This window comes from Cebus imitator, unplaced genomic scaffold (genome assembly GCF_001604975.1).
Source record: "Cebus imitator isolate Cc_AM_T3 unplaced genomic scaffold, Cebus_imitator-1.0 Scaffold308, whole genome shotgun sequence".
Lineage (NCBI taxonomy): Eukaryota > Metazoa > Chordata > Mammalia > Primates > Cebidae > Cebus > Cebus imitator.
In genome coordinates, this window is record NW_016107623.1 from 2,584,753 (window position 1) to 2,597,956 (window position 13,204).

The following is a 13,204-nucleotide window of genomic DNA, read 5'->3' on the forward strand; positions in this document are numbered from 1 at the left end:
AAAAAAAAAAAGAAAGGGCATCCAAATTGGAAAGGAAGAAGTCTAATTATCCTTGTTTGTAGATGATATGATCTTACATTTGGAGAAACCTAAAGACTCCACAAGAAAACTATTAGAACTGATAAATTAAGTTGCAGAATACAAAATTAACAGCATTTCTATATGCCAACATTGAACAATCAGAAAGACAAATTTTAAAAAGTAATCCAATTTATAATGGCCACAAATAAAATTAAATACTTAGGAATTAAGTTAACCAAGGAACTGAAAGGCCTTTACAATGAAAAGTATAAAACATTGATGAGGGCAATTAGACACAAAAAAAGGAAAGGTGTTCTGTGTTAATGGATTGGAAGAATCAATACTGTTAAAATGCCCATAGTATTCAAATCAATCTACAGATTCAATGTAATCCCTAGCAAAATACTAACAACATTCTTCACAGAAATAGAAAAAAAAATCCTAAAATTTATATAGAACCACAAAAGACCCAGAATAACCAAAAAGAATGAAAATGGAAGAGTCACACTGCCTGACTTCAAATTATACAACAGAGCTATAGTAGCCAAAACACCATCTACTAGCAAAAAAAAAAAAAACACACACACAGACCAATGGAACAGAATAGAAAACCTTGAAACAAACACATATGCCTATAGTGAATTCAATAGCAAAGGTACCAAGAACATATACTACAGAAAAGAGTCTTTTTTAATAAACAGTGCACAGAAAACTGGATATCAGATGTAGAAGAAAGTGGATCCCTATCTTTTGCCATATATAAAAATTAAATATGGATTAAAGATTTAAATCTCAATCATCAAACTATGAAACTACTGCAAGAAAACATCCACAAAACTCTCCAGAACAATAGTTTGGGGAAATTGTTCTTATGTAATACCCCACACACACAGGCAACCAAAGGAAACATGAACAAATAGGATCACATCAAGCTAAAAAGCTCTGCACAGCAAAGAAAATAATCAACAAAATTAAGAGACAACCCACAGAATGAAAGAAAACTGTAAACTGTCAATGTAACAAGGATTAATAGCCAGAATCTATAAAGAACTCAGACAATTTCACAGGAAAAAAAAATCTAACAATGCAATTTTAAAATGGGCTAAAGATGTGACATTTTTCAAAAGAAGACATATAAATGACAAACATGAATATGAAAAGGTGCTCAACATCATAAACCATCAGAGAAATGAAAATCAAAACTATAATGAGATAGCATCTCATCCCAATTAAAATGGCTTTTAAGCAAAATACAAGGAGTAACAAATGCTAGTAGGGATGTGGAGAAAAACCCTCATACACTGCTGGCTGGAATGTAAATTAGTACAACCCTGTGGAGAACAGTTTGGAGGTTTCTCAAAAAACTAAAAACAGAGGTACCATATGATCTTCCGGTACCAGCAATCCCAATGCTGGGTGTATACCCAAAAGAAAGAAAATCACTATGTAGAAGAGATTTCTATACTCCCATGTTTGCTGCAGCACTGTTCACAGCAGCCAAGATTTTGAAGCAACCTAAGTGTCATCAGATGAACAGATAGAGAAAATGTGGTACACATACACAATGGAGAACCATTCAGCCACAAAAAAGAATGAGATCCTGTCATCTGCAACAACATGGATAGAACCAAGGTCATATGTCAACTGAAATAAGCCAGGCACAGATAGACAAACTTCACATGTTCTCATTTACTTGTAGAAGCTAAAAAGTAAAATAATTGAACTCATGGAGATAAGAGAGATGGATCATTACCAGAGGCTGAGGAGGATAGTAGGGGTCGAGAGAAAGTGGGGATGGTTAATGGGCAATAAAAAATAATAATGAATAAGATCTACTATTGATAGCACAACACGGTTGCAACAGTCAACACTAATTATACATTTTAAAATAACTAAAAGAATATAATTGGATGGTAATATAAAGGATAAATACTTGAGGGGTTAAGATACCCCATTTCCCATGACGTGAATTACAACGCATTGAATGCCTGTTTCAAAGTATCTCATGTACTCCATAAATATATATATCTACTATGTACTGACAAAAATTAAGAAATTTTTAAAAATAAAATTTTATCTTCTTTAAAAAAAAGTAGGTAGGTAAAGTTGAAGACGTATTCCCAGCTTTCATTTGCTAACTAGGAAAAGCCAGGAAAAAGAGTTCAGATTCCTCCAGGAATTGGCTTCCAAATGGAAACATACTAATGCTTCTAAATGGAAACATACTAATTATTTAACACTGAAGTATACTTTCGTGTAATTTATTAGTAAGCAAACATATAAACCATTGGTGACCTAAAGCTCACATAGTTGCAAAACTGTTTATTTTTCAAAATATGACATATAATGCTTTAGAAAACAATTCCTCTAAATGGTCTTAGGAAAAGAAAACACAAGCCTTATTTTTTCCTGGAATGAAGAACTGAACCATCACTCTCTCCTCTCCAATATACAAAGAATCACTACAAAATAATAGTTACATGAGAACCTGATATGACATGAAATAAGGTTTCCAGAAATCTATTATTCCATGATGCAATCAAGGGACCTATTTCACAGCACATTTACAACACATGCAATATACTTGGACTCTGAACTCCGCAGCAACTGATTGAACAAGAAGCCTACTACTTCTCAGCTGTCCTGGCATAGCTTTAAGTCTAGCAAACATGGAGCTTTCAGAGTGCCATAAATAACTTTGGCTTGCAAGCTGCAGTAACAGTACTAAAATTTCCCCAGGTGTAAAGATGTCCTACTAGCTGGAAATCCTTTAAAGGATGGTTTCTAGACTACCATTGTAGCTATTACAGATCTAACAATAATGTGAGGAGTAAGCATTTTAACTCTTACAATACATTGTAGACAAGATTTGGTGAACCATTTAGCTTCAGAGTAAAACAGTCAACCTTACAATGGTACAATTTTGTAGAGATTAATTTGACAACCATTTTCACCTTTAAATCTGCACAGCACAGAAAAAGCCAAAATAAAATATAATTTCCCTATTAGACATATAGAAAAATTCATGGATAAACTATAGTTAAACACCAATGTTTAACTGATTAAGTATCTTATTTATATGTTATGTTAACAAACTAAAACACCAAAGAATAATACTAATACATCATTCTTTTTTAACAAAACACTTCATATTTAAAGGAGCAAGAATTATTTTACTCCACTCCCAATTCAAGCCCTAGATTTCATCTCTATCAAAGAGGAAACCTAATAAGTACCATCCCTATTTCTAAAAATCTATAGTTCTGAACATGTCTTTGGATACATGACAGAATAATTTTTTAAAAGATTGATACATGATGTTAGATCAGTGAATTCAATTTGAGAATTAAGCAGGAAAAAGACCACTCAAATTGTTAGAACAAAAAGCTTTCCTAATTGCTCTTCATTCATTAGAGGATCAACCTGAAGCTCTGCAATGTAAACTTTCCTCCATTCAAGTAAAGACTCAAAATATCAAATACAGAAAATTCTTTCAAATAACTTTGCCCAATAACTTATCAACTCAGAAATACAGACATGAAAAGAGAGACTATCCCTGGGTGGAACTGTGATAATGGTTCTTGAATAACTGAAAAGGTCAAACTAAATTCTTACCAAGATAGGTTATTCACTAGCTTATAGGATCTGTCTCCTTATGAAATATCTAAAGCAAGGATAACTTAAAAATGTACTTGCTTAAATATCTGTGTTTCCAAAAAGATTCTTGAGAACATGCATGCAGCCTTTTTCACATCGCTAGACTCTAACAGAAGTATTCAGCAAACAAATGGCTGACATTCGGCGTTTACTAAACAAAACTTGAAGCCACTTGCTTCTAACAATAGCTCCTTAAAAACTGAATGAGTATCAGAACAAAAATGGTGAAATTAATTACTGGAGTGTTGGCTATAGTTGCCAAAGATGGACATAACCAGACTTAAAAAGTGTCTCCAATGCTACCATGGTGGCAGCACAGTAGGAGTAGGTTTTTCAAAAGATGCTTCTTCCTTGATAACGACACTCCTAAATTTCGCAACCTCCTTTGCAGCTAAGTTTGGTCATTAGACTTAAGTTCTTGACAAAAAAATTAAGTGGAAGTCTTGTGTAGGCCTTTCAAAAGGGCTACTTTTAGGAAGCAAACTCAGCTAGAAGCAGGACCCCACTCTCTGCCCCACTTTGTCCCCTTCCAGACAACAACTTAGGATGTGATGGGTGTGGCTTTTCAGCAGCTACCTTGTATGCTGTGGTGACCTTAATTGATAATGAAAGCCAAACACTAGGAAGACACTTAAGAACTTGAGTTTCTCATACTAAGTCATTATAATATTAGCCCTGGACCACTTGCCTTCAGAATCTTTTATGTGATAGAGAAACAAATTTTTACCCAAGCCACCATTTTGACCATTCTTCTATGGTCACCGAACCTAACAAAGACAGTGTTTGCAGTGTTCGAAAATTTAAAACGTATGACCGAATTGGCAACTAAGTCTGTGGTTTTCAGGGCAACCAGTATAAATGGATCACTCTCTACTGCCCCTAAGACTTAAGATTATAGAATACAACACTGTAATCAAGTCCAATAATGTGGGAAAAAATGATTTTGAAATGCAGAATCTTAATGAAAATATTTTACAAAAAGAGATGAAAATTCATTGGAAATGGTGAAAGCATACAGACTATAATAGTAACAATAAGGCTAATGGTACTAAAGGCAAATTAGATTAATAAAATAGCAGCAAATAATTCAATTTTTAAAAGGCTGAAGCCACTGAATTTGAAGTCTGGAGACCTTGATTTGATTTTAGTCATAGGTAATTTTAGGAAAATAAATTTCACCTAATAGGACCTTAGTTCCCCATTATACAAAGGGGATTAATTAAATAATCTCTAAGAAAATTTTAGTTCCAGAATTTTCTATATACCCCAATATGTTAATATTAACTTAGAAGAAAATCCAAAAATAATATTAAGTCTAAGATAACTCTTCAAATTAAAAAGCAACTGCATCTTCTCCAGATAAAAAGCAATGATATCTTCCAAATATCAGTTTTAAAAGTTTTGTCACCACTGACAGTATCTTATTAAGATCTTGTGCCTGCTATTCTGGCTACCTAGAATGGACTTATCTCCAACTCTTCCACTAACTCTATTATCTCTTTTAGATCCCTTTCAAATCTTAGGATCTATGTCTCTTTTTGAGTGAGGCCTGTCCTGACCCTTAAAGTAGGTCCCGCCTATTTTCTTTCTTAGTGTACTTTGTTTTTAAACTTCACAGTACTTATCAACATTGTTAACTTATATAATTATTTGTGTTCTTTTATTCAATGTCTCTCTCTCCCATTATAGTATATTCTCTACAGGGAAGAGGTGTATCTGTTTGGCTTTGTCTTCACAATTTTTTTCCCCTGATACAATGCCTAACACACAGGTAAGAGTTCATTTATGATAGTATTTGTAATAAAAAAAGAACAAGCAGACGAATAAAGCAGGTATTAAAGAATTTCAGAATTCATGCGAGGAAATGTTTACCCAACTCACCTCATTAAACACAGGATACATGACTGCATAGAGGGGCATAGAAACCATGGATGTGGTCTCAGCTTCATTCTTCATCTCTTCCATTGTCATCCTCATTCAAAAACCAACTACAGTTGAAAAAGCAGTGCTAAAATGCAGAGGAATCTTCATTCACTGCAATATTTCTCCTCGTTTTTGGTGATAGAATAGGGCACAAAACACACACTGATCTGGTGAAAGGGGAAGAAAGAACAGAGATTTACTATATTAAGGGGAAACAACAAATACCAATAACTTTCCTTCCCAAATTACAGAGTTCCTAGCTTATAAAAAGCTATTTTTTTTAACATATTTTACTTGTGAAAGCAAATCTAGTTGGCAAGAAATCTACCTTTTCCTCAAAAGACTCGACAACTGCTCTTTCCTAAAGTCCTTAGTTAGATACTAGTTCACAAAGCAGTGATTTAAGAAGCTGCTTAACTTGAACTCAGTTCTTAATGATATGCTAACATATACAATCTAAGAAAACATATCAATAAGATACATATTTATAACATATGTAACATAAAGTTATAATCAGGAAATGCATGATGTGTTAAATGTGTGCAGAAAACCAAACTAAAGAATCAATAAAGAAGAACTAGGCTGTTTTAACATTTTTTAAAACCTTTTTCTACTTGTTTAGTGATTTTGTCACCTGAAAGAACACAAACACACCAAGCACCAAATACTTCAAACATAAAATTGAAAAAAATTCTACCTAATGTGATCCACTTGATAAAATACTTGCTACTTAATTGTGCCAGTGATATCTTTTGGTATCTAGAAGAACTATGGAAATCTGACACAAAAACTGAGAAAGAAGAACTCAGAGACGCTGGTAGTTTGGGATTAAAATCAAGAATTCAACAATAAAAGAAAGAAATTTTGCCATGAGGTGTTAAGGAAACATGTTAGTTTTTAAAGAGAATGCAACTATTTATTTTCTTTACCATGGTTTAAAAAAAAAAAAAAAAAAAAAGATCCTAACCATAAAGTGAAAGAGTAATGGCAGTGACACACCTATATTCAACAAGGCATTTTTTGAATAATTTCTACTACTTGTAAAGCATTTTCATAGTATTCAACATTTTGCACATGCATTTAGTCCTACAATAACCTGCTTTTAAAAAGCTGCAATTCTAATTTTACAAGTTTTAAAGCAGGCTCAGAGATAATAAATAACTTGCCCAAGATCACACATGCAGCAACCCAAGACTTGATCCCAAATTCTGCATATAGATCAGATACTCTGACATCCCAAAACCAAATTAGAAGTAGAAATAAAGAGCCCCACCTCGTCTATTCAAGAAAAGTACCAAGAAGATATTATTCACTAAACACGTTTATAGTACGTTTAGCACTTGCTAGATATGAAATGCAGTTCCTAATCATTAAAAATTTATCTGTGCCAGATTGTGTAAGACCTAATGAGATTGAAAGATACAATCAAAGGCCTGCAGTGATGCTTCAAAAAGCTCCAATAACCTGTTCCATTTGAAAGCTGCTTAGTATTCTACCATATTGCTATCAGTGAAATGGAACTCAACACCTACTGAAACTGTTTAGTCCCATTTATGGCAGTTCTAAACATCAAAGAGTTTTCCCGTTTCTCACCTGAAACCTACTCCATGACTTCACAGAACAAAAAGAACAAAAGGCCAATTCCTGAATTTCATTCTATGGGAAAAGAGAATACCATTATCTGATTATATAACTTACTTAAGTAGATGGCTTTAATCATAGCATGATGGAGAGAACGGGGAAAGAATGAAGGCAAGGGAAACTTAAGAGACTTAGTATACCTATGTCAGAAATAAAAAGACCAAAATAATAAGCAAAAAGAAGTAGGTAAATATCAATTGTGGCCCTTCTGTTCCTATTTAACTACTTCATGTCACTGGTAATCTACTTTTCCACTTCAAAATAAATTGGGAAAACTTCATAATAAAAAAATCTGGGGAAAAGGAGGATGGCTAAAATGCAGTGATAGCAGTCAAAATGAAAAGGACAGAATGAATGCAGAATATAGACAGCAGCAGAAGGCATGGTATCATCAATGAAAAAGCAGGTAAGAAACAGCAAAACAAAACCAAGAACAGACCTTGAAAAGCTCTCTAGTTGACAGAAAAAAAAAATCATTTATTTAATAAATATTTGATTGGTTACATAGAGGCACAGTATTAAATACAGAGCAGTCAACAAGACAAGACAGTCTCTAATCTCATAAAACATGTTTTATAAAAGGAAAGTCAGAAAATGTACAATTGTGATGCACACACAAGGGAGAAGTCAGGCTGCTACATTGCTATGGGAGAACTGAAGAAAACCAGAATCATGAAACAAGAAGTTTCAAAGAGAAGGCAGCCAAAAGTTTTAAATGCTACTGAGTATGAGGAGTAACTTTAAAAAAATTATTTGCTTTCTTGATGAGGTTAAAGAGGTAATCTTCAAAGAGAAGAGTACTTATATACTGGGGTGAGAACTCCCTGCAGGGACGAAGAGAATGAACTGGTAAGTAAGGAGTCTAAGTTTGCAAGAATCTCGGTATAAAGGATACGAAATCCTGATGAGAAAAGTGGGCACAAAAGAATTACTTTTGTGTTTTACTCTTTTGAACACATACGCATATAACTGCAGATGTACAGGCTGCCAGAGATAAAGGGATAAGGTAGGTATCTAGAATGACTTTGAGAATTACTGCTGATATCTCTACCTACCTACCCCTAATAAACCTACTCAAATACTTAATTTGTAGCTTGAGTAAATATTGGCATTTAATATTTTTTAAACTCATGTTTAATAAATAGTTTCTTCTCTAAAACTAGCTTTACAGTACTAGCAGTTCTTACTTGTCAACAAAAAGAACAGTATTTTGGCAACATCATGGGCTACTAGGTGGCTGGCCTATGGCATACATACCACCTTTTAATATTGTTCTTAGGAAAAATGCTTCAGGAGAGAGATCCAAGATGGCCGACCAGCAGCAGCTCAGGATTGCAGCTCCCAGTGAAGGTGTAGGGAGTGAGTGGACGCCAGACTTGGAGACAAATTTTTGTTGCCTATGGACCAGGACATTCCCAGCAGAGGAACCCCATGGGTTGACAGTGCGACTCTTTTGGCCCGTGCGGTAGTTCTCAGTGCAGAGTATGCGGGACTGGGTGCCCTTCTGGTTGGCGTTTGGAGCTCCGGGAAGGCAGAGTCACCGTTCAGCTGATTGAAAGAGGGACTGAAGCGGGGAGCCAGTCCGGGAGATTCCCAGGCAGAAAAGCGCCACTAATCTCGGCACCATAGCCGGTGCGGTCACCGCACGGGAATTTGCATAGATCCCGGCACCTTTTCTGCGAGCAACTGGGGCACCTGGGAGAGAATCAACCGTTTAATTAGGAAAAGAAAAAAGGGGGCTCCGAGGCAGGGAGCCAGGTGATCAGGCTCGGCTGGTCCCACCCCCACAAAAAAACAGCAATTGGAAACGCTGATAGTTGAGTTTCACAGCAAGCACAGCTGAACCTGGGAAGGTCCAGCTCTGTGGGGGAGGGGCATCCACCGAAGGAAAACAAAGAAACAGAAATAACATCCCCACCACCAAGCTGGACGTCCACTCAGAGACCCAATCTGAAAGTTGGCAATTACAAAGACAACAGGTGGATAAATCCACAAAGATGGGAAGAACCAGCACAAAATGGCTGAAGACATCTGAAACCAGACTGCCTCTCCTCCTTCAGGGGATTGCAGCTCCTCATCAGCAAGGGAACAAGGTCTGATGGAGAATGAGTGTGATGAATTGTCAGAATCAGGCTTCAGAAGGTGGCTAATAAGAAACTTCTGTGAGCTAAAAGAACATGTTCTAACCCAATGTAAAGAAACTCAGAACCTTGAAAAAAGGTTTGACGAAATGCTAATGAGAATAGACAACTTAGAAAGGAATATAAGTGAATTAATGGAGCTGAAAAACACAATACAAGAACTTCGCAAAGTATGCACAAGTTTTAACAGTCAAATTGATCAAGCAGAAGAAAGGATATCAGAGGTCGAAGACCAACTCAATGAAATAAAACGAGAAGACAAGATTAAAGAAAAAAGGGTGAAAAGGAATGGGCAAAGTCTCCAATAAATATGGGACTATGTGAAAAGACCTAATCTACGTTTGACAGGTGTACCTGAATGTGACAAAGAGAATGAATCCAAGCTGGAAAATATTCCTCAGGATATTATTCAGGAAAACTTTCCCAACCTAACAAGGCAGGACAATATTCAACTCCAGGAAATACAGAGAACACCGCAAAGATATTCCTCAAGAAGAGCAACCCCAAGGCACATAATCGTCAGATTCACCAGGGCTGAAATGAAGGAGAAAATGCTAAGGGCAGCCAGAGAGAAAGATCAGGTTACCCACAAAGGGAAGCCCATCAGATTCACAGCAGATCTCTCAGCAGAAACCCTACAAGCCAGAAGAGAATGGGGGCCAATATTCAACATCGTTAAAGAAAAGTACTTTCAACCCAGAATGTCATATCCAGCCAAACAAAGCTTCATAAGTGAAGGAAAAATAAAATCTTTTGTGAACAAGCAAGTACTCAGAGATTTTATCACCACCAGGCCTGCTTTACAAGAGCTTCTGAAAGAAGCTCTACACACAGAAAGGAACAACCAGTATCAGCCATTCCAAAAATATACCAAAAGGTAAAGAGCATCAACATAATGAAGAATATACATCAACTAATGGGCAAAACAGCCAGCTAGCATCAAATGGCAGTATTAAATTCACATATATTATTATTAATCTTAAATTTAAATTGACTAAATGCCCCAATCAAAAGACACAGACAGGCAAATTGGATAAAAGGCCAAAACCCATCGGTATGCTGCATCCAAACCCATCTCACATGCAAGGATACACAAAGACTCAAAAGAAAGGGATGGAGGAAGATTTACCAACCAAATGGAGAGCAAAAATAAATGAATAAATACATAAATTAAAAAGCAGGAGTTGCAATTCTTGCCTCTGATAAAATAGACTTTAAAGCAACAAAGATCAAAAGAGGCAAAGAAGGACAGTACGTAATGGTAAAAGGATCAATGCAACAAGAAGAACTAACGATCCTAAATATATACGCACCCAATACAGGAGCACCCAGATACATAAGGCAAGTTCTTAAGGACTTATAAAGAGACTTAGACTCCCACACAATAATAGTGGGAGACTTTAACATCACAATGTCAATATTAGACAGATCAACAAGACAGAAAATTAACAAGTATATCCAGAACTTGAATTCAGACCTGGAATAAGTAAACTTAATAAACATTTATAGAACTCTCCACCCCAAATCCACAAAACATACATTCTTATCAGTACCACGTCACACCTACTCAAAAAAAAAAAAAAAAGAAAAATGCTCCAAAGAACCAATTTAAAACTGAACTTTTTAGAACACACATTAACAACTGGGGGCCACTCACAGTTTCAGTAGCATTTACATGAGATTAAAACTCAACAATTCCAGTATGGCTTTTTAAATATTGAATTATTCTATCATTTCAACTTCAAGTTAAAATATGCCTCTGTCATTCTTTCTACATGCTTCTTCATTTGAAATAGTTCAGTGGACAACCTGCAGTTACTCCATGCAACAAAGAGCTTGCTATGGAAAGAGCAAGGGTCAGCTGAGCTGAGTTGAGTGAGGTCTGAAACCCCCTTTGACAAGGTGCCTTCCGTTCAGTATGAGTATGGCCAAGCCTCAGCAGCTGGGTACACATTAACGAAGTTTCAGCCCTCTAAGTAATTACGCACATACAGAAAACTGAAGGTCACTGACTACAAATTCCAAATCTGAAAGGGCCTTAAAAAGTCACTTCATCCATCCCACTACCTACAGTAGAAACCAAAGTCCAAAAAGGGTGTAGTAACTTGCTCAATGGTCACAACTTCTAGCTAATAATTAAATGAATAAAAAAAAATTAATGTTGGTATGATGGCAACATAGCATGAACTTTACATATCACATTTCAAGTATGCTGCTTTGGGGGAAAATTTTCAGTTCAAAATAAGATTTGTGTACTGTTAGCATCCACAGAATAAAAACGAAGAACCAGAATTATAGATAAGAACTTAAACAAAAGGCATATTTTTAAACACATTTTCCTTCAAAAATACCCACTGTAATATGGGAATATCAACATAAATACAGTATAAGCAATCGTCTCATTTATAATTTCCCACTCATTTTCTTGAATATTCAAAATAGCATTACTAATTTTTTTTTTCTTTTTTCAGGCATATTCCAGCAAGTAACTAATTTTTAATAGAAGATGAATCAGCTTTAAATATCTTCCTGAGCTGAAGACAATTATCACTTGTTTAGAGTAAGAGTCCCAAAAACATAGGTATTAGCCATTCCACTGCCAAACTCTTAAATCTTCAGTATTTCTGCTCTCCCTAACCAACTTGAGTCTGCTCATTTAAAGAGCTACACGCGGGTATATCTCAAGGCTCAGAATCAGTATTTCCCGAAACTGCCTTACTTTACTCCATCTGGGACTTGAGATAACTCTAGAGCCAAAGCTATTTACTACCAAATGAAAGGAGTGGACCAGCAGAAGTCTTGGTACTGGTACAGGCACTTCTTGGTTACAAAAACGGCTTCCTAATTCTACACTTAAAACATCCGTAGGCAGGTCTTTTTGTCTTGTTATTCTCTCTAGTAAAATCCAGTTCTTAGCCCTCTCAGTTGGCCCTAAAGTCTTATAATTCCTATAATTATCTCTCAAAAGGGAAAGATTGATTGACTGATATATGCTGGATCTCCCACAAAATGTGCAGGAACACTCAGTTAAGAGGAGTGCGTTCATTCTAGCAGTGAGCAGAGTCCTATGTTTATGTTTCCATTTATAAGTGTATTTCTTCTTCCCAATAGAGACATTAGAGTCAGCATAGCAGGCACATAATAGATACTTAATGTTTGCTGAATGAACAAATTTATGAGTTAAGAGATGGGCAATTTATAAATTGAATCAGTCTTGCTAATACTCTTCAAATAGCATGCCTAGTAAAATAAAAAACAAACAAAAAAATAAAATTAATTCTATTAACAAAGTCTGGACCCAGCCACATTATCACTGGACCTAAAACTCACTAATAAGATTTCATCATTGTTATCAACTATACTTTCCAAAGTAATTTCACAGGAATTTTTTAAGACAAATTTTTTAAGCATCAGATCATTAACAATTATTTACAAATTCTAGGAAGGAGATCCTCCCCAAGAGTTGGTTGACCCAGGGTTTCAATTAACTGACAATTTCTTGCTTTCTCCCAACAATGTAAGATCAAGAATCATATTCATCAGACACGGTGGCTCATACCTGTAATCCCAGCACTTTGGGAGGCTAAGGCGGGTGGACACTTGAAGCCAGGAGTTCAAGACCAACCTGGCTAACATGGTAAAACCCCTTCTCTACTAAAAACACAAAAAGTAACTGGGCACGGTGGCGGGCATCTGTAGTCCCAGCTCTTTTGGAGGCTGAGACAAGGGAATCGCTTGAACCCTGGAGGCAGAGGTTGTGAGCGGAGATTGTGCCACTGCACTCCAGGCTGGGCAACAGAGCGAGATTTCATCTCAAAAAA

The 13,204-nt window shown here is 35.8% G+C and overlaps 1 protein-coding gene across 3 annotated transcripts in view; it reads right to left on the minus strand.

The window, feature by feature from the left end:
- PDCD10 (programmed cell death 10) overlaps positions 1–13,204 on the minus strand; it is a 59,290-nt gene that overhangs the window by 36,219 nt on the left and 9,867 nt on the right. For all 3 annotated transcript variants that reach the window (XM_017503277.2, XM_017503278.2, XM_017503280.2), the window contains one exon: positions 5,560–5,768. In XM_017503277.2, the coding sequence (XP_017358766.1) occupies positions 5,560–5,655 (96 nt within the window). In that variant the 5' untranslated portion in view covers positions 5,656–5,768. The remainder of the gene's footprint in view (positions 1–5,559; positions 5,769–13,204) is intronic.